At 39.2% G+C, this 27377-nt stretch overlaps 1 protein-coding gene across 2 annotated transcripts in view; it reads left to right on the top strand.

Annotated features, from left to right (window-relative positions):
• GUCY1A2 (guanylate cyclase 1 soluble subunit alpha 2) overlaps positions 1-27377 on the top strand; it is a 286323-nt gene that overhangs the window by 23641 nt on the left and 235305 nt on the right. For both annotated transcript variants that reach the window (XR_009454357.1, XM_059707959.1), the window contains exons 2-3: positions 7177-7238; positions 15676-15797. Coding sequence is in view for 1 of the 2 variants with exons in the window: in XM_059707959.1 (XP_059563942.1) it covers positions 7177-7238; positions 15676-15797 (184 nt within the window). In the remaining variant the exon portion in view is untranslated. The remainder of the gene's footprint in view (positions 1-7176; positions 7239-15675; positions 15798-27377) is intronic.

Raw genomic sequence — 27377 nt, 5'->3', positions numbered from 1 at the left:
AGAGAGTGAGAGATATGTGCCTTGAGAGAGGAAAGAGGGAGGAAAGGCTCTGGAAAAAGAGAGAGAAAGAGCATGTCCTGGGATGGGGAAAGGCTCAGACCTGCTCTAGAGAGAGACCAGCTGGGTCCTCCGTCCTGAGGGCTTTTATTTGAGGCCTCAGGGCGAGGATTCCAATAGAGTTTTCATCAGCTTTCCAGGTGTGTCTCCTCAGGGAAATGGTCTCCACTGATTGGTTGGCATCAGGGTAGGGGGCATCAGTCAATGCAGCTGGTCCTGACATCAGCCATGGCATCCCTCTGTCTGGTTTTGCTGCTCTTCTGGTCCTGGAGCTGAAACACAGCTGAGGCCTGGATGTCATTGCCAAGGCTTGTAGTTTGCCTGTTGCTAGGCACCGAGGGGCTCTCCACCCTGGTAACCCTCCGCACCTGGCCCATCCTTCCCAGCCTCATGCCCATCTAACTGCCCACTGCACTACCAGTTTTGTTTGGCAGAGTACTAGTGTCCATCACTTGAAATGGCCTTCCAAGTTTCCTGAAAGGTCGTTTAATTACCAGTCTGTTCTGACCCTCTGTGTACCAGGGCTGAACTTTGCAATGCTTTACTTCAAAACAACCCTGAGAATACAAACTTCTTTTTTTTAAATTTTGTTTTATTGCTTAAAGTATTACAAAGAGTATTACATATGTCTCCTTCCCCCCCCCCTTGACATTCCCCTGGCCTCCCCTACCCCCCCAGTGTCTTATGTCCATTGGTTATGCTTCTATGCATGCATACAAGTCCTTCGGTTGATCTCTTACCCGCCCCCCCACCCCCCACGCCAAACCTCCCCGGGTGTAGTTTGACTGTAGTTTGACAGTCTGTTCAATGCTGCTCTGCCTCTTATCTATTTTTGTTCATCAGTTTATAATGGTCTTTATTATGAGTGTTTTTCAGATGGGAAAATGGAGGCATTCCTCCTTTCCCCCCTCCCCCCAATGTTCCTTACTCCCAGGTGAAGAGATTTGGGCTAATTTTATAAAAAGGTCAATAGCACAGCTGGGTTTGAAATACAGAGGTCCTGACTCAAAGTACTATATTTAATTTGCAGTCTGATGTTTTTTTTCCCCCTTTTGGTTTATATGTAGTAAGTTTGTCCAAAGGCTGGGAAAATGAATGAACATTGTATCTGGATATTTAGCAAGATTAATGATTATTACAATTACATCTCTTTCAGAAGTAATTAATCTGGTTGTTTGAAGTGACTTATTATTTTTCCCAGTTTTATTAATAATACCAATCATGTAATTTGATCCATTGGTGTCTAAGGGCTAGCCACAAAGACAGGGTGTCTATCTACCATTATAATTTTGATCACTTTAAATGATGGAATCTGGCATATCATGTTCTCATAAGGAAAATGCTTTTATGTGGTGGAGATCTTCATCTTGAGGCTTGGAGGATGATGAGAAGGGTTCTTTGCCCTCCAATTTATCCCTCACAGATAAGCCTATTTACCCAAATTCCACCATCAGTGGTTCAGACCATCTTACATAATGTAGAGAAGCTCGTTCACACCATCATCTGTCTTAAGGAGTGAGGATCGAGGGCTCGAGGAAATGGAGGCATGATTGCTCCTGAGTGTCATCTGAGATCAGTGTACTAAGGGGATTTAAAATTTTGTTGAGGGAAGGAAGAGAATATACAATAATGATTTGGGAGTTCAGATGTGGTGGCGGGGATTCGACTTATCAGAATGCACCTTAAATTCAAGTCAGCACAAAATTGAATGCTGATGTCAGTGCACCAGTGTGAAGTAATTGTGAAGGACATTTAAAAAATCCTATATATATACCACAAGCAATATAGTTATTTGTTTATCTAACAAAATCGTATTGATTATAAGCCTTTAGTGACAGCTAATAAATGGAACTGTGTTGAATTTAGCAGTTATGTATGAACATCTCTCAGAAGCTTACTTCTCTTTCCTTTTTTTTTTTATTTGAGAGAGAGGAGGGGGAGAGAGAGAGAGAGAGAGAGAGAGAGAGAGAGAGAGAGAGAGAGAAGAAAGAGAAACATCGAATGTGCCCCAACTTGGGATCAAACCTGAAACTTGGGTCTGTGCTCTGACCAGGAAGCGAACCTGCCGCCTTTTGGTGTACAGGATGATATACACTGGCCAGGGCAGAAGCTTACTTCTCTTGATATTTGGATAAACTACTCTCAGTAAGGCTGACTTATTCAGGAATGGTTATGGAGTATTGCTCTTGATCATCATGTTTATAGTACCTAAACCCTGATAATACATGAGAAGCAATCCGGACTCCCAGACTAGTTGAATTGGAAAATTTGGGAGTGGCACTCAGGTATTGGTATTTCTTATAAGCTCCCCTGGTGACTTTAATGTGCAGACAGAATTGAAAACCATTGGCTTAGAGCATTAGTAATTATATATATATATATATATATATATATATATATATATATATATATATCTCATTTAATTTCTGACACTGAAATATAATTTTCTCATATTTAAGTAAATGTAATAACATGGTTATTTATAGCTATTTCTTTAAAGGTACACCTATTGTTTCCATTAATTCTGTAGCTTATGAATGAATGTATGTTATAAAGCAGAAGCGAATTTGTTTTTATTTTTTAAAATATATTTTTATTGATTCCAGAGATGAAGGGAGAGGGAGAGAGAGAGATAGAAACATCAATGACGAGAATCATTGATTGGCTGCCTCCTGCATGTTCCCTACTGGGAATTGAACTGTGATCTCCTGGTCCATGGGAGGATGCTCAATCCACTGAGCCACCACAGCCAGGCAATTTGTTTTTAAATTACCTGTGGAATTTTTGTTTGCTTATTTTTGGCAAGATGAAGTGTTGTATATATAAAAATGGACATGGAGACACAGAATACTAAAGGTGACAGGGATCCTCAATGCATCTAGTGCAGGGGTGGGCAAACTTTTTGACTCGAAGGCCACAATGGGCTCTTAAATTGGACCAGAGGGCCGGAACAAAAGCATGGATGGAGTGTTTGTGTGAACTACTATAAATTCAAAGTAAACATCATTACATAAAAGGGTACGGTCTTTTTGTTTTTTTAGTTTTATTCATTTCAAACGGGCCGTAGTTTGCCCACGGCTGATCTAGTGGGAAGAAGACACACTTAAAGTTGGTTCTGATTTGCAGTTACTTATTCAATTACTAGTTGTGTGATCTTGGGATATTCACTTAACCAATAGGAGCCTCACCTTCTTCATGTCTGTAAAATTTTGATGAATGTGTACCTAGTACGATGACAACTGTGTTTCATGCTGTGTGCATACCACACGCACGCACACACACACACACACACACACACACTCACACATACAACTTGTCTCCCTGCCTCCTGCCTGATGGGTCCCCACACCGTCTGGTGCAGATGTCCAGAGCAGGGCCTGACTGTGTGAGAGCCTCCATAGGGCTGTCTGAGCTGCAGGGCCAGCTGCTGGGAATGGCTTCCTCCCACTCCTCAGGGATCACTTCTCTGGCTCTGTTGGGACTGTTTCATGGCTGGCTGTTTGGATCCCATGACCTTTCATGAGCATAACATTTAGTCTGTGGGGGTCAGTGACTGCCGGCCAAGGAGTGTGAAGCTGTTAATGAGGCCGGAAGTGGAGAGGGCTTCTTGTTGCCACAGGATGGAAGCTTTTGGGTTCCTTCTTTTTGAGCCCCAGACAATGTGTGTGCAGGACACAGATGGCTGCGTTCTCTTTCCAACTGTCTTCCTATCCATTGCTGCTTTGTGTTGAGTAGGGACAATAAGACAGTAAGAGGCCACTATCTAAATCCTATTTTGGGGGAAGCGGAGAAAAGTCACAGACCTGCTGGGTTTTCTTTTTTATAAGAACAATGGCTTTTGTCTCCCGCTCTTGTTTCTCTGCTCTCCCAGCACATGGCCTTGAAGTTATGAGGTCACACTGCTCTCTGGTCACACATTCTTTGTGTTCCAGGAAGGAGGTTCATAGGTTGTTTCTTATTAGTTGTAAAGCGTTAAGGCTTGGGGTCCTGATCTTAGCTGTGGTGCTTCAATGTCCTTCCCACTATAGGCCTGGATTTAGGTCTATCCTCAATCTTAATTTTGAGAATTCTGCTTTTGTCACCCTCTCTGTAGGCCTGATCTGAGTTTCACTGAAAATGTTTTAAATGTGGCTGCCACTTTTCTGTTTTTTTCCCATTGTCTATTAGAATGGGGACCATTTTCTCATTGTTTGCAGAAATGGTGGGCCTGTTGGTTTTTTTAGGTGATGAGTATCTTGAAACATTACACTTGTGGGGAGAGTGCCTTCCACTGGATTATGAGACTTTGACAGCAGGAGCCATGTTTTCTAGCCAATTATGGTGACAACCAGTATTTATTATGTACCTACTGTGCACCAGAGACTTTGCTTTAAGTATTTCCATTAACTCCCATACAAATAATGTATACATAAAAAAATCATATTTCAGAGAGGTTAAATAAATTGCCCTAGCTAGTGAGTCACGGAGCTGGATTTTGAACTCAATTTGACCCTAAATTCTCTTTTCAAAATCATCTTTCTAAACTCCTTCTTGAAGAAAAGGAAAGACACAGATGAGAAAAACAGAATCTCACCCTTTATAAGTTGGATGGGAGTGTGGAGTAGAGGACAGGTACGGAGTTGCATTCTTAAGGAAAAGAATAGTAGAAGGTCTGTAGATTTGCATAGCCCTTGCTTTCCCTGTTAAGCTACACTGAACTGCATCACTGGCATACATAGACTCTTAATAACTGGACCCTATGACTGTCAAGGCAGAAGTCACCCTACGGAAGGCTTTGGTCCACAGGTGGGTCTTCACTTCATGCTTTTTTATTTAGATCAGAGAGACCCTGAGATTATGTGAGGATGTCTGTCTCTCACTGATAAAGCCATGGGTTGAGCGATCAGGCAAACTCTAGAGAAGGTTCCAGTGAATCTCCGCGATTTGACACTCGGAGGAATCAGGTTTGTGTTGAAGTCACCCTTGGCTTGCTGAAGATCAGGGGCTACTCTGCAGTCAGCCTCCATGCTTGTAGCTTAGACCATCAGAATGTGCCCACTGGCCTGGCAAGCAACAGGGAGTACATAAATGCTCTAGCAAGTCGAAGCTTCATTCAGTGTGCTCAGAGAACATTTTCCTTTTAATGTATTTGGGAACTATAAGTTTAACTCCTCCTGGGGAGTAAAAAGTAACTGCTTCACATAAGAAAAATAAGTCATCTCTTTAAAAGGCTTAACTCCTTTCACAAACATGCACTTTTTAAAACCTGGGAAATTCCTGGTACTGGGACAAAAAAAATGTCCTTTAGTAGAAATGAGGTCATTCTGGTCTTAACTGGCCCTGTACACTCTCTAGTTCCTGCTTTCTGCTCCATGTTTTGGGATCAGAGGTTATGGGGAGGATAATCCCCCTGTGGATATTAACTGCCTTTAGGGCATGTTGCCAAGAGAAAGTTATCTTAGCTCAGAAACTGCCAAACCAGTGCAAGAGGCCCAGCTCGCAGGGGTACTGAGCCGGTGACTGATAATGACTTGGTTTAGGTTGGCTGTGGGGTGGATTTTTAAAGCACACTTTTCCTGTGCTCCAGGATTGCTGTGTTTGCTTCATCCTCCTTAGATTTCTCAGCAGCTCCATTGCTTCTTGGTTCAGGAATGATTTTTCTTTCCTAGACACATTTTATTTACTCTGCTTTGATTCTGTCCTGATGAGTAGAAACATCTGCGCCAGTCTGAAGCCTCATGTTCATCTTTTTTAACCTATTGTACTAGTAAATGGAAAACAGCCGTTGGAAGAAGCTGCCCTGTATCTCTTTCTTTGAACCCTCAGAGTCTGATTCCTCCTAAAATTAGTTTCTGAATTGGTTTGGCAGGGGTGAAGATTGTGTGTGAGGCCTTTGGTTTGCTCAGGGCAAGTGTTCTCCTAAGTGACAGTGTAGAACATCTCAGTGGATGCTCTTGATTTAATTGAAGTTCACTTTTTTCCTAGCTTTCACACAGCCATTCCCCATGAAGGAGGATGTTGATACTTTGAAGAGTGTTAGGGAGATAATTATATCTATTCTGGATGTTTTCATAGCAAGGTGAACATGGAAGGGGTTCAAGTGAACCTCGACAACAACCTTCGTAGTCTCCTCCAAGTTAAATATTATTGAGATGGCCACTTTGAAAGATTAGGGATGGGAAATAAGTTGATATTTCTGAACTGTTTCTTAGGTACCAGCACAGTGCTAGATTCTTTCCGAGGTGACCCTTTTAGACTTGTCTAGGTTCTTGTAGTTTAGTTAGTGGGAGCCCACGAGGTCATCTAACTACCTTGCTGCCTCACATCTTGAAGAGTCTGTGTCAGAGTCATGATATTCCCTAAAACTCATCCATCGCTATAATGGATCAATATTTTGATAAACATTTGATAGCTTTTTTTCCTGCTTGATTGACTACAACATTTTATTATTTTAAAATTTACACTTTTGACACTGAAAATTTGGTTTTTATCTTAATTTGTTAATAAGATGTATGTTCTAGGATCTTAGTGTCACTTTTATGGCTCCATGAGTCTGAAATTCCAAGTTTAGGCTCTGTTGCCTAAATAAGTCTAAGAATCATTTTTTGATCTGGGCTTAAGAAACTCTATTTTCAGCTGGCATGGAAAGGAGAGGGTTATAAAATTTGGTCATGAGCTGTTTAGGTATTTGCTTCAGACCCCATTTCTTGCCCTGAGCACTTGTGGTCCCGCAAGGAGGCTCCAGAACCCTTGTTTGGCATCTCTTGGGTGGCAAGGAAGTCAGGCTTGCCCTGTGCATGACCCATGTTTCTTCAGTACATCCCCTCTCCCTGCCCCTGGGGCCTAGGTTTATTATAGGCATCCAATGAGTGTTTTATTGAACTTAATAGCTGCTACAAAATAATTGGGAAAAATATGGCTAGGAAATGCTATTGTATTGGGAAATTGGGAAATTCTGGGTAATTACTGAGTGCCTCATATTAGTTCCTGTGGGGAAAATACATGGCAAAATGCATCATGGGTTAATATTTTAAAGAAAAAAAACTCTTATGAGATAAATCAGAAGCTACATATCTGCCTATGACGCTCAGAATGGGAATGACACTGATTTGCTGATAATTTATTATTATTATTCTGTAGCCTCAGACGATTCAGCAAACTCTCAAGAGGACATTGCAGTATTATGAGCACCAAGTTATTGGGTAAGTAAAAATGGATTTTGGTCATTACTGGGGCAAATTAAAGATAATTACTCAAGCATAGCAGTTGAGCATGTAGTTTTTTTTTTTGTTTTGTTTTTGTTTTTTTTTTTTAAATATATTTTATTGATTTTTTTACAGAGAGGAAGGGAGAGAGATAGAAAGTTAGAAACATCGATGAGAGAGAAACATCGATCAGCTGCCTCCTGCACATCTCCCACTGGGGATGTGCCCGCAACCCAGGTACATGCCCTTGACCGGAATCGAACCTGGGACCCTTCAGTCCGCAGGCCGACGCTCTATCCACTGAGCCAAACCGGTTTCGGCGAGCATGTAGTTTTTTGCCACCAGGTCAGCTCTATTTCACAGGGGCTGTGCTCTCAGCATGGAGGGTAGCTCATACGGGACCCTGGAATGACTGCCTTAGGCTTATTTGTGTTTAATCCTTTTAAATAAAATTCCCTTTGGTATTACTTTTTATTTTTTCTTCTTCTTTTTTGTTGTTGTTTTTATCCTCTCATTTTCATCCATTTCATTTCATCTCATAATTTTGCCTTAGTAATGTGCTAAGATTTAATGGTACCAACTGAGATCCTTTAATCCTTCAGTAAAGTTTACTCAAAATCATTACAAGTTTAATACAGTTCAGTGAGAGGTATTATTTTAGCTAGAGTCACAGGCCACAGTTTTCTTTTTTATGCTCCGTTTGTTGACATCTTTGTGATACGGTCCCATTTCAGGGCCGCGTAAAACTTTTAAGTAACTATCTCTTTTGTAGAGGGTGATGATGATAATAATAATTAAAGCAAGGATTAGATGTCATTATTAAATGAGATAATTTCAATGAAACTATTTTGTAAATAGAAAGCTCCAAATGAATGAAAGGTATACCTTTTTTCTCCCCTTACCTCTTTAAAAAAATTATCTTTATTGTTGAAAGTATTACAAATGTCCCCCTTTTCCCCCCCCATTGACTCCCTTCACCCTGCCCCCCATTCCCAGGCCTTCACCACACTCTTGTTTGTGTTCATGGGTTATGCATACATGCATGTAAGTTCTTTGGTTAATCACCCTCCTCCCCCTCAGTGTGTCTGGATCTATTTTGTTCATCAGTTTATTTTGTTCATTAGACTCCACATATGACCTTTGATTGGCTGTTGCAGGAAGCAATTGGAAAATACAAAATCCTAGATTTACTTTCCGATGCAATCTAGCTATTTAAATTAAATTCATTGGCATTAGGAAGGCATATTTTTAATTCACCTTGTTAATATTCTCTATGTGCTACCATGATTTTTCTTGGTAAGTTTTTAAGAACTTTTGAGGAATTAAGATTCAAATCCTGATACCTCTTGACCTGCTTTTGGACTCATTGAACATTTATGGTTACTAGTCATTGCCATGGGGATCAAGGATATATATATTTTTCTATTAAGGTGTTACATAATTTTTTTTTTTATAAAACAAAAGGGAAGAAACTTAGTAGAAAAATAACTCCATACCTAGTACTATGCCATATACTTGAAGTGCTTGATGATTATGTTGTCATTTCAAAGGGAATTGCTTTGAAACTTTGTCATATCAATCCTCAAGAGTGCCTCACTAGGAAAAACACATTATTTAAACTCATGAGATGGCTTTTCGTTTGAGGCCATTAGGGATTTTAAATGGTTTAACCTAATGGAGATAAAGAATGTAAGAATGTCAAATTAATCTCTCTCCACACATTCTAAATAAAACTTAATCACTCTCATTGGATATGCTGCTTTCTAAGTATGGTGTTGGATTAAATTTGTCAATATTCTTAGATCAGTTCCTAGTATATGGTAAGTACTACATATTTGCTGTTGGGTGTATTATCATCATTATTATTAATATTTGATGACAATATTAGTAATCAAATGCAAATTATTTTATGGAGTTATGAATGCCCTTTCTAATGTGAAATCAAATAATAACTGATAAAAAAGTCCCATCTGTGAACTAAATTTTGTCTTCCAGGCAAATTGGGTTGGGAATCTTGTAAATTTGATCAAATAGACAACTAGACTATATTACCATTATCAGCAGAAAATTTATATTTTGTTTTTAAGATGGAGTTGTCTTTTATCTAAGTTACTGCCTCAACTCTCCCTTCTCTCCATCTGTGTAGAAATAGCCTGTGGTGGTTCTTTGTTCATTGCCGAAATGTCCTTTCTAGTTCTGTTTAATGCAGACACAGTATAATGAAAACAGACAGGGAATGTGACTCCAATATAAAGAGGTGTCCTGATGTCCCACTGGTTCCAAATAGACCTGTTAGCATACTACGTGGGTGCTGGCTGCCTTCTGCGGACTTGAAGTACCTTTGCTCACTACCTGTATTTGTACTCATGCCCATGAAGACAAAAAGGACGAGTTGGCAGAATAGGGTTACATTTGCTTTTCTTGACTTTCTCCTTCCTTTCCTTCAGTCATGGCTTCCATGTCCAAAGCCCTCCTTTGCCTTTTAGACTTCTTTCCGCTTCCTTTCTCTTTTCAGTGCTGAGAAAGGAGGGCATCTATTACCACTAACGTTTGGATTTACATGTATTCACACCAAGGTGTTGTTCCTCTTAAGAAAATACACATGAAAGCTTTTTATCTCTAACTGTGAAAAGGAATGTTTTTTTTTCTTTTCTGTTTTAGTTAAAGGGATTTCAGGTAGCAAGTACTGGCAAGTATTATTTTACATATTTCTGGGGAAGTTAGAGTGGGGGAATAGATGCTTTTCCTAATTCCTGAAATGGGGCTTTGCCTAAGGCTTGTCTTGAGGTAATTCAGCTTTTAGGTGCCTTGGGGGTTGGGGTGATGAATCCAGAGGATTGCAGGGAGTAGGAGCTAGCCCTTCTCAGTTTCTTAATCTAGCCTCTAACCACTGACCTTCACACCCTCTCTTTCCTCTCCTTTAAAGCTCTGCCCTTGGAGCTGCTTTATGTATTAGAGCTCCAGGATTGCATGATTCTTCCTCTTGATGAATTCATATACCAGTAGCCCATAGACATCTCAGAGACATTTTTAGTCTCTAAGACCTAGACTTGAATGCAGGCAGCAGCTGTTCAAAGGATCACACAGATGGAGGGATGGGAGGGGGTAGAGGATGGAGCTTCTCATTAGGGAGTAAGATAGCCTCTGTGCAGCTCAGCAACTTTATCTTTAAACGTTTGCTCTGCTCCTTAACTTATCCATTCACTTGTTCATTTACTTATTCATAGACATCATTCAAATTGGAAAATGAGCACTAAAATAATTTATTCATGCGGCGTGATAAATCTCCTCCTCTCCACTGTCACCGTCCTCTCTCACTTAGAGGTTCCCATCTAGTTTTTTGGTATCTACTCCTGTCCCTTAACACTGTATTCTCACTGCAGCCGAATGACTAAAAAATTAGGTCATACCATTTCCTTTAGACCAGTGGTTCTCCAGTGTTAACAGGTATCAGAATCACCCGTCAGATTTGCTGAAACTCAGATTGCTGGGCCTCGCCTCCACAGTTCCTGATCAGGTTGTCTGGGAGAGGCTCAAGAATTGGCATTCTTAAAAAAAAATTTTTTCGGAAATACAATTCAGATTTATTAATCACTTGTGTCCGAATAAAACATAAACACATGCAAACAACTCTACTTTGTTTTTATTGTCACACTGCCTTGTTTTTATTGTATTCACAGCATCAAATTCATATATTTTTTAGGTGAGATACCAGTATGGGAGGTCTTATTTATTATAACTCAGCCAAAAGAGTTGGCATGTCTGAGTTCCCAGAGGGATCACACTTTGAAGTCCTGGCTTTGAACCATATCGAGACTGACTGTCATCGGACAAAATCTGAATTCTTTCTGTGACCTGTCCTCTGTGTACCTCTCTGATTTCATCCCCTTCCACTCCCCCTATTTCACTCCACTCCAGCATTCCAACCACCTGTCGGTATCTCGACTATACCAAGCTTGCTCAACCTCCAGGCCTTTGCATGCACTGTTTCATTTTCCTGTAATGCTTTGTCCCCAAATGTTTGTGTAGATTATTTTTTTATACATTTAGGTGTCTGTTTAAATATAATATCTTCCGAAGGACCTTCCCTGACCACCCAATCTAAAGTGGCCCTCCATCCCCTACCTCAACCTCCAACTCTGATCATTCTTTATTGTATTACTCTTCATTATTCCTTTTCATAGTGCTTATCATTAACTTGTATTAGCTCACTTATTTTATTATTTTGTTATTTATCTTACTTACTTTTATATTTCTGTACCTTTGTAAATGCTTGGTATGTAGAAGGGACTAACAATTTTGGGGGGGACAGTGAGGAAGTGTGAATAAATGAATAAGTTGCACCCTAAGGGTATATACACAGAGATGCATATAATGGATAAAAGAGTAAATTGTGCTTTGGAATGAGATGTAAAATGAGGGGTGGGAATAATTTCTGGGGCCCAATAGAATTCTAAAATTATAGTGCTAGTAGTCAGGACCCTTTTCCTTATAGCTAAATTACCTTGACTTATTTGCATAGTTTTCCATTAATGCTTAATGTTCTGCCACTGTGTGTCAGATTGATTTTATGGTACCTTTTGATTACTGTATGAATTCCACACAAGCATGCTCACTTGGATAGCTTCTTGCTTGTGTAGCATAGTTGTCTTCTCTTCCCTCAACCTAGAATGAGAAAAGGGAGCATTGAGTGTACACACTTGTGCTGCTTTAACTCAAGCCACTAGGGCAGCCATGGGCAAACTACGGCCCGCCGGCCCGATCCGGCCCGTTTGAAATGAATAAAACTAAAAAAACAAAAAGACCGTACCCTTTTATGTAATGATGTTTACTTTGAATTTATATTAGTTCACACAAACACTCCATCCATGCTTTTGTTCCGGCCCTCCGGTCCAGTTTAAGAACCCATTGTGGCCCTCGAGTCAAAAAGTTTGCCCACCCCTGCTCTTGGGAATGGACTAGGTTTTTGGGCCACATCCGGCGGAAAGAATACTGAGAAGAAAATGGGTAAGTAGGAGATACCAGGGTTCCCCTGGGAACAAAAAGGAAGTCAGGATGGAGGAAAATCTGCTTTACGATGACATTTATGGCTGATGTCATTCTTGATACTGTCTTCTGCCCTTCCTTCTCTCTGTGCTTCTTTGTTGTGTAGTATAGAGCAGGGACTGAGAAAATGTGCTTTGGAAGCAGGCATACCAGATACATTAGACTTAAAAGTTAGATTCTACCTTTGATCCTGGACAGATTATTTAACCACTCTGAGCCTCGCTTTTCTGCTTTTCTTATTTTTAAAAGGCTAATAATTATAGGGTTGGGGTAAAGTTTGAATAAAATATTAATGATAATGATGTGTAAAGTCATATAATCATATAAAGTAGTACAGTGCCTGGTACACAAGGATAATCAAATCATTTGTTGAATTGTTACCACCATTAGTACTTGACTCCTATGCACCTCAGTTTTCATTGCTACATCCTTCCCCTGTCCTCCTTGAGCCTTTAAAGTTTGGAATCAGTTGTTTAGGATCAGGAGCTAAACGTAAGCATGCCCCCCTCATGTTCTAGCTACCACTTTCTTCTTACAGAGTTTGGAATTTTTTTAACCTAAATTTCTGCCTCTGGAGTGCCTAACCCAACTGTCACTCATGTTTATACTGCATTACTCCTACTGGTCTGTAGCTCACAAAAGTGGGTTACTATGACAGTGTAGACAAAGCAGAGATTTATTTAAAACTATGATTGGAAAACACATGATAGTCACTCTTTTTAGTTTTTATGTTCATTATATATTTTAACATGAAAGTATAAAGAAATATGTATTTAGAATGATGCCATTAACTTTTTTTTTTTTTTTGCCAGAATTAGCATTGTTGTGCTAATACCCTGGGTAGGACTGCTGCCAACCTCATATTGGCCTGGAATGCCATTTCCTATAGTCATCTAAAATTAAATTCTATTACTCCAATCATCACTGTGGGCCTTGTGTTTGTTTTATACAGCCAACCTTCTGTTCTCTTTTTCTTTTGACAATTGGGTGGGGACTAAGCTAGAATAATTTCAATAGAACATTAGAAGTAAAATTAGGAGTGGGTGAACTCTGATTATTCTGGAAACAAGCTTCGATGGTATTACTTATGCTTCCATGGTCAGATTTTGTGGTTGTAGATTTTTTTTTAATCTAAAGCATGATCTAGTGTTTTTATATATTTACAAAAAATAACTATCTCATGGAATAAAAACAAGAAGTCAGATGAAAGCTAATATCTATTGATTGCTCCCTGTGTTGGAGGCAATACATGGGGCACTTTATATCTGTTATTTTATTTAGTCCTAACCATCTATTTCACAGAATCATTGTATAGATGAATAAATCGAGGCTGTGACAAAAATATTTGAAAATGGTGGCACTTGATTTAAAAATAATACTTTCTTTGTCTATGTTTAACACCCATGTTCCCCTTTCCACCTTTTATTGACTGATTACTGCATTCTAGCAACTATAGTATGCATTTTGCGTAACTGTTTTTTTGAAGTCAGATCTCAGTGAGGTGTACAACCATTAAGCCATTTTACTTTTTCTCTCCAACATCGAACATGTTAGCATGAGTCCCCTTCAGTATTAGCGTGGGCACATCATTCTGTTTTCCAGGTACATTCAGGGAGTTTAAAGTCCACTTCAGACCAATTGAAATCTTTAATCTCATGCCCCATCTCACTCTTATATCCCTCTGTGCCTGGGCCAGGCTTGGCCTGAGGAACGCGCAAAGCAGTGCCGAGCAGATGTGATGTGGCTATTCACTCCGACACTGCAGGCCACTCCTCTCTAGGTCCCGTTCTCTTCCGATGTGAGGTGTCAGGTGAGAATGGACCGGAAAACCTCACTGGTTGTTGCAATAGTCCTTTCTTGGCTATGAAGTCCTCAATGAGGTGCATGGATTGGCCCTACTTTGCTTCAAGGCCCCTGCCCTGGACCTGAGGCCTGCACGTCTCACTCAGTCTTGCTAGTGGGATTCCTGCCCTGGCCACTGTCTCTTGGTTGAAAAACAGTGGATGGTACATCAGGCTTGCCTCTCTTTATGGCATCTCCCTAATCCATAGAAAGCTCTTTTTTTTTTTTTTTTGCCTTGCTGAATGGTGGGACTACAGGCTATTCCCAGTTTGGCTCTCTTTCTTTTCCACTCTCTCCGGAAACTTCATTCTCTACTCAGTGAGGCACAAAGGGATGGTCCAGAATTCCTCAGTAGATGTCTGCTGAGGAGTGAGACATCCAAGCCCCAAGCTCTCTCAGCAGCTGGGCTTCCACAGGGAGCACCCCCCTGCTCTCCTTTCCTCATGGGGTAGGGGAAAACGATAACAAAGCTCTCTTCCTAGGCCAGTGGCTCTCCTGAGGATTTCCTTTTCATTTTTGTATGTCTCTTCGCTTCTGTGAGATGGTGGCGGGTGACAGTGGCAGTGGCTCTTTAGTCATTGCTGAGGTTCTGGAGACGTCGGTCTCCTTGGCTTCTCTTTTGGAATGTGGGAGCTTTGGTGCCTTAGCTTTAAGTCAGAGCCGCCGGAGAAGTTCCAGTCAACATCTGGTTACAGCATCTGACATTTCGTCCGCACAACAACCCAAGGAATCATCCCCATTTTATGAGGGAGGAAAGTTAGACTAACAGAGATGAGCTTACTTGCCTCCAATCTCACAGGTAGAAAATGGTAGAAACCGTGAAGGGGCACAAGACGTACACAGTTCCAGTTATAACCTAAGTCACAGGGCTGCCATGTGCACCATAGGGAATCTAGTCAATAGTGTCGCAACAACCTTGGATGATGACAGGTGGTTGCTGGACGTAGCATGGTGACCACTTTGTTACGTATATTAATGTTGAATAGCCCTGTTGTATACCTGAAACTAATATAATATTGCATATTGATTTTGTTAATCCAAAAAGAAAATGGTGAGACCATGATTGAAATTCTGTCAGCCTCCAATTTGTTTGCTTATTATCCAAGCACCACGCTGTCTTCCTGACTGACTGTGATAGAGGTTAAGATGTATTTGCTTTCAACACAGTTGGTGCCAATGCACCAAATTAGTGGTGTTAATTCTTCCTCTAGGCAAGTTCTGTATAGAAACAGATTACCAGCAGCTATGAAATACTCACATAAGGAAATGTTAGTAACATAAAGCTCATCTACCTTCTGGTTTTCCTCATTTATTTTTCCCCCCAAACATAGCTTCCTTATTAATGATTGTCTCCAGTTCCAGGTCCACTCTGCTAATGCTGATGTTAATGGTGGGTAATGTCATAAATTCTGTCTTAACGGTTCAGTTATTTTAAAATGTGATTATGCTGAGAGCACAGAGCACGTGCATTTGTGTGTATGTATATGAGTGCCTTCGCAGATGCTCTGACATTTTTCTCCATATGCTGATTTTGTTTTCTTCTTAGTTATAGGGATGCAGAAAAGAATTTCCACAATATCTCCAACAGATGCTCCTATGCAGACCATTCCAACAAAGAGGAAATCGAGGACATTTCGGGAATTCTTCAGTGCACTGCTAATATACTCGGTATATTAACTATATGTTTATATGGTTAAGAGTGAATGAATGAGGAGAACAGGAAAAGTAAAGGTGTGAATGGTTTATTTTCTACTAATGGGAAGTTCAGTTGATTGAAGCTATGGCAGATTGAGACCTTGTCTTCAAGTGATTTAATTTCAATACTCCTGAAGATATTTAAGTGAAAATTGTATGTGGCATTTAGTTAGAGATTGAAAAACATTATAATAAAATTACATTCCAGGGAAACTTTTTAAAGTATGCTTACCCTCTACTAAAATTGAGGATCTTTCTGTCCTCTCCAAGCCCATATGCTATTATTTCTGTTATGATTACTCCACTATTTCTGGGAGGCTCTGGTTGTGGCTGGGAGAATAGATTATGGTACTCACAGTGGACTCAGAGGCAGTGGGCAGGTCATCTCCTGAGGTCTGTGTGCCCTGTGTGGTAGTATGTGTGTCCATCTTAAAGATACTAGTATTTATGACAGAGGTGCTATTTTTGGGTGCTCCCCAAATGACTCAGGGGTGCTGTTGTAAACTGCACTTCATCATGCACTCAGCATCAAGGTACCATGATGAACCATACTATCACACTATAATCTGTGCTATTCTTGGTATGTGAGACCTATGTTGTATTATATGCAAAGTAGATACCACAGCAGGAACACACCTTGCCCTAATGTCTTACAGAGGTTTTTAGTGAAAAATAACCTCTTTCAATTTTTTTTTGAATCCTCCTTTTTCCTTATGACTGAGACAGGAATCCATGAAGTGGTGGCAAGGACAAGAACTCGTAGTGACTGACTCCAGGGAGAGCTCAGAATGACATTTCCCTCAGAGTCAGGCAATAGAGACTGGGCAAAGTTGTTTGCCTGATTTTCTCTCCCTTTAGAGTAAGTACTTTCCCTGGAGACATCCGAGTCCCTTTCACAAACAGATCCCAGGTGACTTCAACCCAGATTTTTCTAAACATATCTGACTCCTAAAGGTAGATATGGCTTTTACACTCAAGCTGGGACTCCAGAATCCATGACTACATTTTCATCCTAGGTAACTTTGTAAACACAAAATATTGTACTGAGAACATGGAGATTTTGTGAGGGGAGGCATATAGATGTGTATGTAGTTTGTCTATAATAGCTGCAAGACAGTGAAAAGGAAGGCCAAATATATACTTACCTCAACCTTAGTGCAACTGTGGGAATGTTGTGCCCCAAGTAAATCCCATTATTGGAGCAGATGAAGGATGAGAATAAAGGAGGAGGGAGATGGGCTGTTCACAGTTTTCTGATTTTGTATTTTCAAGGACTCTCCCATCATTAACATCTTTTTCTCTGGACACATTGTGATTTTCAAGGGGTGGGTGAGATGATGCCCCACTAAGAAGGATGTATCAGCATCTTGGCTGAGGGATGTTTAGTATTTTTTTTTAAATATATTTTTATTGATTTCAGAGAGGAAGAGAGAGGGAGAGAGAGAGAGAGAAACATCAATGATGAGAGAGAATCATAGATCAGCTGCCTCCTGCATGCCCCCCATAGGGGATCGAGCCCACAACCCAGGCATGTGCCCTTGACTGGAATCAAACCTGGGACCCCTCTGTCTGCAGGCCAATGCTCTATGCACTGAGCCGAACCGGCCAGGGCACAGTATTTTGGAAAGTTGCTTATTCATTTATAAACATTTCCTAGTACTTCACATCTCCTTTTCTTTTGCTCCCTACCTTGAGAATCAGTGGTTTAGAGAGAGTATGAGGTGTTCAAGATAATAAACATATAAGGAGTGGCATCTGAACCATGACTTGCAAGCAAGTGTGTGCAAGTCCACAAAGAAACCTAGGTCAGACAATTTGGCATGGCAACCACCAGGTGACACTGTGGCCCAGAGCAGCTTAGTTGCCCTTCAACAGTAGCCAGGAGATACAGGGTAAGTAGTGAGTGGAAAGAACAACAGGTCGTGTGCTACCTGTTGATATTAGGGAGTGAGTAGATTTAAGCTAGGTACTTATAATTTAGAAGATGACTGTATATCAGGTTTTGGATTTCTATAAATAATACATTTGTTCTAGAAAAGAAACACTTCCCCCTCTACGTAATCATGGGTTGTTCCTAAACTGTAAAAAGTGCGATCTTGTAAAATTTAAATTTCTGACAAATAGAACTAAATGCCTGCCACCTGTTGACCAGATGCTGGCCTGGGGTATGGGCCTACGAGATAGCTGTTCTCTTTTGAATAACGTCCTTTCATAACTCTTGAAATATTGACTCTCTGAGGACAAAGGTAACAGCTTTACTGGTCATATTCAATGGAAGCTTTGTGCTTTGCCCCCATTTTTAAAAAATCTATTTGAGAGAGAGAGAGAAACAAAATATAAATATATCATTTTGTTGTTCCACTTTGTTTATGCAATCATTGGTTGCTTCTTATATGTGTCCAGGGATTGAACCCATAACTTAGCATATTGGGACGATGCTCTAAACAGTGGAGGCACCCAGCCAGGGCTCAATGAGACTTTTGTTTTTAACAAGTCATTGAACTATGATAAATTTTGGTTTGCTTAGATTTTATCTTTTTAAAAAATTACATTTAAATTCTCTTGTGTAATAATTTATGAGCATGCAAGAGTTGATTAATTCACTGGACAGAAAACCACTACACAAGAAAGGAAGTTTTTTTTGTTTTGAGTGTGGGGAGTTTGGCATGGAGAAATAGTTTCAACCAGTTTAGGAGAAATTTTGATGTTTGGAAACCTTCTTTGTGGATGCCAGCGAGCAGTTTTCCAACCCTATGATTTATATTCATTACCTTTGGGTAAAGTGGTTGGAACATAGGTGGGATTGGGAGATACATATTTTTCTCACCTTCTTAACCTAGAAATGGTAGAGACTAGAAATGTGTTTGCTCACTCATCTCTATGTTATTTATATTTCATCTATTAAATAAAAAGCTTTAAAGTCATAAGTCAGAAAATATGATCAGGGTAGCAAATTTCAGAGGGACCATCTCTATTGATTTACTATACTCCTGTAGATAGTTTGATTATTTATTGGCTCTTCAGGCTGGCATTTGAATCTAGTGGTTGGCATGGAATAAGAAAGAGGCGCCTGAAGAGAGGAAGCGAGCTTGCTACCGAAGGCCAGTGGTGCCTCTGTCCTGTGTTTGCTCAGTCCCAGCTTCCCCAGGACTCCCCGAAAAAGCGCATGCACATTACAGAGCGGTCCATGCCTGCTGCTAATGGGAAAGGACTTTTTCCAATCAGCGAGATTTTCACCATTTATTTCTCTTTTGTTGGCTTAGAAACCGGTTGTTGCTATTTCTGTCTCATCATTTACAAATTAGGGATATTAAGTACAGACTGCTCCCTGTCATCTATTCGCCTCATTTTGGGGCTCTGGCAGTCGCTGGGATAATGCAGTGTAGCAGCCTAACGAAGCTTTAAACTCTGGGGAAAGGCTGTACAAAGAAAGATGGTTGTGAACCATGCTCTCCCTGATAAAGGCTTTTAGTGTTAAATTTATTGCTTTATTTGGTGGAGGTCTTTTGCATACCAAAATGATCTCCTAATTTTGGTTGTCTGAAAAATGTAAACCTTTCCCAGCCATAACCTACAAAGCTCATTTTTTAGCTCCAGTTAAGTAGTAAAAATGTATATATGAGCTTGTGAGTTGCAGCATTGAGCATTTTCTTGGGAGATGTAATGGTTGAGTGGTACAATGAAGTCTCTAAGATAAAGCATGAAGGGGTCTATACCACACGGTGCCACCTGCTACTGTGGTGTGGATTTAGGTAATATTGTGGGGAAGAGCTAAGGGAGAAGGATGATAAAATGCATAGCTCCCTTTGCCATCATGCAATTTAAAATAATCAGGGGTGATGACTATTTCCGTTATAATGTTATTAAAGGGGTGGTGAGTGTTTTGGTATAGCATCAAGAGCTATGAGTTGGAGGAGACGGTGTAGGAAAAGGCATTCCACACTAGGATAGAAATGAGATCTCTAGGTAATTTATTTGCTTATGAAATGTAGCGAACTAAGGTTTGATATTTTAATAGGTATGAGTTATTTACTAAGTATTAACAAAGCATAGCCTTATACTGCCCTTGTTAAGTGTGTTTTCTCTCAAAATAATCAGGAAGGACATGGATTGTGAAGGAGTATTCATTCAAGTTGTCTGTTTCGCAGGTCTTCTGTTAGAGTGGGGCTTTGTTGTCTCCCAAGACTTAGCATGTGCAAAGTCAGAATCCAAGTAATGTTGTCATGGAATTATTTGTTGGGAAGGTGAGGAGGAAGGAGGAGATGACCACTGGGGCTTCTACCGCACAGTATTTTCCTGGCCTCAAGGACTCTGAAATACTATGAAATCAGAGCTCTCCATAAAATGCCACAGATTCTAGAATCATGAGCTGGTCTGGAGCTTTACATTGTTTTTTTTATAAGCAATAGATTGTTTTTACATGTTAACTTGTACGTACTTTTTGGTTTTATTGTGATTCTGAATGTGCATCTAGAGCCTTTTAATTGGCCATAAAACTGAAGAATTAGCCAGCCTTACTTAGGGTTAAGATTACCTTGGGGTTTTCTTAGAATAACTCTGAATCATATAATTTTTTAGTGAGCTGGAAAATGTTTAACATATTTAGCACCTTGAAGGACTACTTGGTGTAATAACCATTTACTGGCTTTATTGAGGAATTAAGATGGGTAGCAATAAGTAAATTCTGCCAGTATAGTTTTTGTTACTATAAGTTGGTAAGTGATCATTTTTCCTCTCTCATTAAAAGTAGATAAGGTCCATAGTTTAATGAGATGAATTGGAGTTAAGGTGGTTGGGAGGCCCCTGGTTTATTAACTGATTTAATAATGGTATTACAATATAGTGGTTTGGAGCAAAAAGGAGCCAGACTACTTGTGCTGAAAGCAAAGCTCCACTGCTTATTAAATGTGTGAACTGGAATGGGTTATGTAATCTTTCACACTTCATATTCCTAATCTGTAAAGTGGGGGTAATATAATTCCATACCTCCTAAAGTTGTTTGGAAAATTAAATAATTTATATAAAGTATTTATATATCACGAAGCCCGACACATAACAATATTTCATAAGTGTTTGCTCTTAATAATCAAAGTGTATTCCAAAATGGCTGTACCATTCTCTTCTTCCTCTCCAGAAACTGGTGTCATCAGATTTTGGATTTTAGTCATTCTAATAGATGTGTATTTTCCCTTTTAATAAACAAAAATAGTACCTGCTATCACCTTAAAATTTTAACATATGCAAACTATAAGAATATTGTTTTTCTGTTTTCCATTCTGGGTGAATTTTCAAGATTTTATGACTGAATTTATACACTGCTTAAAAATTTACGGTCAGATGTTTAGCATAAATGATTCATGGTACTGATAAGTAGAATCTTTCTCTTTGATTTGGTAAAAAAAAGAAAGAAAAAAGTAAGTTCCCAGAATGGAGTTAGTCAGCATTATACAGTGGGAAATAAAATCTCTTAGGAATTTGGGTATCACTTCGAAGTGATAGGACTTGTAATCCTATTTGTTGACGATGTTTAAAGTATAAGACACCACGAGCAGTCTTTGCTAATATCATTATTCTCTCCTAGTCCTCAGCTTGCCATGGTTTAATTCCTTTCAACACTATCCGTGGCCAGTGAGCCAACTCACTTAACTAAAACTCTCATAACAGCTTTCTCAAGGCTCTTAAAAATCTATTATTGCTCTTTTATCAGGAGATCATATCACTTCTTTTTAATATCAGCAAAATTCTGGGGAAAATTATGTCTGACTTAGAAGAGAAGAAATGGAAGCACAGATAGGTCATGCTGCCTGTGTTGGGTCACACCATTAGCTGGTGGGAAGGCAGGAAGACTGAATCTGATGGAAGGGTCTGCTGCATGACTCACTGAACCTTTGACCGAATCTATTACTAAAGAACAGCCATTATTTTGTTTTGTTTTTTCTCTGAGTTAGAAAGAAGTTTATTCTTTCCTTACTATGTGAAATGATTGTGGGTCCATGTAATTTCACATGTCAAACTCATAGCTCATTTCTGTTGCCATCTCATAGAATAAATTCATAGTGATTTGGCACATTTGCTTTTTAACTTAAATACTTTTTTTTTTTTTTTTGGTTTTTGAATCTTTTAGCTCAAGTGAACATACCACCTTCCTTTTCCCCTCACTTTTACCTTTATATTTGATGACTGTTATTCATTAAATTACTCATTACTTGCCTGTGGGTTTAATATTTTTTTTGCTGCATAACTCTAATTTTGAATCAACTATACATTTTAATAATGTGCTATTTATATGTCCTGCACATTAATGAAAATTTTAAGTAAGGTTACAGTTAAGTTCAAACATCCTAGGTTTTATGCTAGATGAGTTGTCATTCTTATTAGCCTTGAGTTTAGATCTCCAATTCAGATCTCCAGTCAATTTAAAGTTTTTTTGACAGCATTTCTATCACAGTCTATTTAATTAATTTGGTGAGTAGAAATTTATGTTTTCCAATACAGATGCTTTTAAAATTAAGGCTTTTATATATGGTACATTCCCTTTATTATCTCATTGGCAGTCTATTTTTTAAAAGTAAATATATTGATCTCTCTTGATTTGTTTTTCATGAACCCCATATGAAATATTCCCATATGTTTTCTTTTCTATGCGGAGAGCTATGGACGGTTATGTATTGTGTATGATTTTTCTAGGTGTTTCAGAATTCTTCTTTCCTATTTTTATTACCAATAATAGTAGGTAGTTAGGTGTTCAAATTTTATATGACTGAGGCCAAACTTCCGATTTCTGGCCTAACAACAGATAATGCCCATTTCCCCCCCCTGTATTTCTACCATGTCTAGTCTTAACTTTAAGATGAGAGATAGTAATTTTCTTGCCAGAAGAAAGAAGATGTAGATTTCAAAATACTCATCAGAATTTTACTGTATCTGTGTGGGCAGCTTGCACATTGCTACCCCCCACTGTTATGGTGCAGACTCAGTTGGGGTAGGTGGATGGGACATAGAGAATGATTGGGCCTAGAAGGATCAGGCTTCCCTTACATAGAGAAGGGCAGTCAGAAGACCCAGCTGTGAGTCCCCACAGAAGAGATAAATCATGCCTGGTATGAGGGACAATGTCATTTGAAGTTAGGGGAGTGTTGGTTACAGATATGAAAAGAAACCAGTAAGACATACATAGTAGTCGTTTGAGGAAAAAACAGATGTGATTTTCATAAGCAAGGATGCTCAAGTAATTTCTGACTCATACATACTGGCCAGGATTGAATCTTGTCCAGAGCTAGACAACGAAAAGGAGAGGAAAAGCCAACTCTGAAAACATCAATTTTTATTTTAACATTGATGGATTTATGCTTTTGCTCTTCTAGAGAGATTTGTTTTGCATTATTGATTTGAATCTTAATCCCAGAAGAAATTATCTCTACTCCAGACCATAGAACAGTGGATTTCACTAGTGATTGTATAGTAAGATTGTTTAGAGACATTAAAAAATAAAACAAAACAAAAACCCCACAAAAAAACCCAACAACAAACAAAAAATTGAGGCCCGTAGACACTATATCCAGATATATGTCTAGGTTAAGTAGTAGGAATTTTTGTTTTTAAGAATAAGCTTTCCAGATAATTGTGATATGACTTGTACAGCCATGACCTGCCACCTAAACTCCTGCTAAAGAAGTTCTAGTTTAATTCCTAGGGAATTCTGTACCAATTTACATTTGTTGGAACTTAAGGTTCTAGAGCCTGAATTATTGTCTTATTTCTGAGGAGGGTTGCTGCCTGTACATTACTCAGTTATTTTTTACTTATTCCACTTCTGTTCAGGACTTTTCGTTCTGCATCTGAATTCCAAACAGGAAGTGGGGCCCTGCTTCCATTCAGTGTCCTTTATCTTCTTGACTCAAGCTAACACCTCCTGCTAGATACCCTGTGCTCTAGTCATGCTTTTTTTTTTCTTTTTGGCCTTTCTTTGTATTTTTACCAAATCTTGATGTTGAGGACTCATGATTTAGACTGCCACATTCTAATCTAAACTATACATTTATGATATAATTTTTTTTTCTTTCTGATTTTCTCCTGTCTCTGCATAAGTGGGCACATCTAGTTCTGGGATGATCCCTCCCTTTTTCCATCCTATGTCATTAACTTTCACTGATGTGTGGCAGATTGTTCAAGGAATGTTAGGAATAGTGAGTCACATGTAGTTTTGGTCCAATGCAGACTTTTTCTCTCTCCACTGTTAGGCCCCGAAATCCTATTAATCACCAGAGGACAAATTTAGCCTGGGGGTGGGGATGATAAAGTGAGCAATAGGGTGAATTTGCAGCTGCTGTGGGGAAGGGAAGTTTGTACTTGCCTGTGAGCTTTCATAAAGCGGAGTCGTCGCAGGGTCTTTACAGAGGAAGTCAAGAGGGATTTCAGCCGACAACAGGCAGAGCAGTGGCAAATGATCCGAATTGTCATGAGTTACTCCACTGAGTAGTTAGTGCCCAGGAACATTTTGACTGAAAGTACCGCAGATCACCGTCATTTTTCCATTTTTCATTCTGTTTCTCCAGATTTCATGTATTTCCTACAATAGTCTGTCATCTCTTTTACCAATTCATTCACTTCTAGTACTTCGGACTGTTTTTCATTTACCTTTTTGTTGTTGTTGTTGTTTGTGTTCATAACTTTTACTTTTCATTATTTTGATTCTCAATCCTAAATATGAATAAAAAGGAACAATGCAGATCTGCCAAGCATTTAGAGGTTCACGTCTCTTAATTTGTCATCATTCTTGGCTTTTGTGCTATATTTGAGCTGAATTTTTTAGATGGCAGATTTAGTAATCAAGAGATTTAACATGTTGTAGATCTTGAAAGCTTCTTTAGTTTAAAGTTCTAAATGATCATTGGGGCTTTAGCTGGGCTAAATTTTATTGTTGTATTACTATAGGGAAAGGTTTATTAATCCAGAGATGTGTGTAGAGAATGTTTGCCTTATCAAAGAAACACTTTTCAAGTATTTTATTCCATAAATATAAATATTTCTTAAGTATCTACTTTTTTAGGTTCTGTTGTAGGGATCGGCAGAGAGAAAAGCAGACAGAAAGTGGGAAGGCAGACAACAAAAAATCATATGTACTATGAAGAAATGGAATGGAATGGAATACAAAAGAGTGGGAAGGGCTTAAATAATTATGTTAATGATTATTTTTAATTCATTTAAGCAATTCTAATAGTATTTCTGCATGACTATCGTGTTTACATTGTTTCAACGGTATTTCTGGATTCAAAACTTTAGGGGTGAACTCTTTTTTACATGGTGTTCACCCGATATGGAGGTTGATGAAAGTTCTGGTTTTCCCACTGATGTCTGAGTAGCAGTTGCCTCAAGAAGGAGGCAGTGATGTTGGGGGCTGGACAAAGTCCTATTGTGTTAGTCCATTTCACAAATGTTTGTGGAGTACCCTCTGTGTACCAGGCCGGTGCTGGCGCCAGAGATTTGACAGTGGGTACGGCAGACGTGATCTCTGCTCTTCTGTCACTGTCAGCCTTGAAGCTCATGGGCAGGTCACAGGGCATGGAGAAGAGAACTTCTTTACCTTGCGGACAGAAGGGAAGGCTGGCTTGTGTATGGCCACTGAAGACAGCCATCCTAAGAGGAGTGGGAGCACCACCTCTCATAAACCGAGAAATTGGGGATTCAGAACTTTTTTTATGCAGTGAGAGGGAAAAGAGCCTATCATAAAAAATATCTGCAAATCAAATGCATACTTAAGCTTTCTCTCATTCTCATTCTCTTTTTCTCTGTCTCCATATACACATACTACATATACATCTACATACATAAGTACATCAATATATATATATATATATATATATATATATATATATATATATACACATACACAGAGTAGGCAAAAGTAGGCTTACAGTTGTGAGTACATGAAACAGAGCTTATTCTTGTATTTTATGATCATAACCTGCATGCCTTTTTCCACACGAACAACTGTAAACCTACTTTTGCTTATCCCTGTACACATATCTATCTATCTATCTATCTATCTATCTATCTATCTATCTATCTATCTATCTATCTATCTAAAGAATACAGTGCTCTATTATTTATAAAAAAAACCAACTTTCACATATATTATTTTGTACTTTTTAAAACTCTGTAGTTAACTGTTATTATCTCAATATACAGATGAAAAAATTAAGGCCCAAAGTGTGAGTTACTCAAGATCACTTAGCTAATAAATGATCGAGGTTGGATTTGATTTTAGCTTTTCCAACTACAGAAAAGAAGCACAGTGCTTTTTACCATGTCAGACTTTTCTGTTTCTGAAAATAAATGGTAATTGTAGCACATCTTCCATCCCTGCTTCTTTTCTTTCTTTTTTTTTTTTTAATTGAGGCCGAATTTCTCTGGCGTTTTTTTTTTTTTAAATCTATTTTATTGATTTTTTACAGAGAGGAAGGGAGAGGAATAGAGAGTTAGAAACATCGGTGACAGAGAAACATCGATCAGCTGCCTCCTGCACACCTCCCACTGGAGATGTGCCCGCAACCAAGGTACATGACCTTGACCGGAATTGAACCCGGGACCCTTCAGTCGGCAGGCCGACGCTCTATCCACTGAGCCAAACCGGTTTGGCCATCCCTGTTTCTTAAAAAAAGTGTGTGTGTGTGTGTGTGTGTGTGTGTGTGTGTGTGTGTGTGTGGGGTACCTGGCAGTTAGGGGCCATATTTAACCCTTTGTAAACACAGCAACAAGGTGGAGTTCCTAGAAGGGTAGGTACCCAAGAAATATTGTCTGAAATACAAGAAACTGAGAAGTATTATTGAGGAAGGAAAACTAAAGACACAAGACAGACAAATAAAGCGGATGACCCTTATTGGATCCTGGGCTATTGGGACAATCAACAAAATTTGAATGTAAACTGTGGGTTAGATAACAGCATCGTACCAATGTTAAATTCCCTCATCTTTATAATTGCACTGTAGGTATGCCAGGGAGCATTCTTATTCTCTGCAGGAATACACTGAAGTATTTAGGGGTAAAGGGGCGTGATGTCTATTATGCCCTCTCAAATTCTGTGTGTGTGTGTGTGTGTGCTTGTATGTGTGTGTTGGAGAGAGAGAGAAAGATTATTTGATTTTTATTTAATAAATGTTTTTATTGATTTTTAGAGAGAGAAGAAGGGAGATGGAGAGAGAGAAACATCATTGTGAGAGCAAAACATCGATCCACTGCCTCCTGCATGCCCCCTACCAGGCATTGAGCTTGCAGCCTGAGCATTTGCCCTGGCCAGGAATCGAACTGCCAATCTTTCAGTGCCCAGGAAGACTCCCAACCAACTGAGGCATACTGGCCAGGGCTAGAGAGAGTGTGTTTTTAAATACTATTACTGCAACTTTCTTCTAAGTTTGAAATTATTTCAAAGTAAAACATTTCTAAAAATTGCCGAATAAAATTTATACTTAAAAAAGATCATAAATCCAAAGGGAATTTCTATTTCTACTTAGCCACAATAATAAAAAAAATCAAAACTAAACTAAACTAACAAAC

Source organism: Myotis daubentonii, chromosome 9 (assembly GCF_963259705.1).
Source record: "Myotis daubentonii chromosome 9, mMyoDau2.1, whole genome shotgun sequence".
Taxonomy (NCBI): Eukaryota; Metazoa; Chordata; class Mammalia; order Chiroptera; family Vespertilionidae; genus Myotis; species Myotis daubentonii.
The sequence above is the reverse complement of the archived record's forward strand: the minus strand, read 5'-3'. Positions and strand labels throughout refer to the sequence as shown.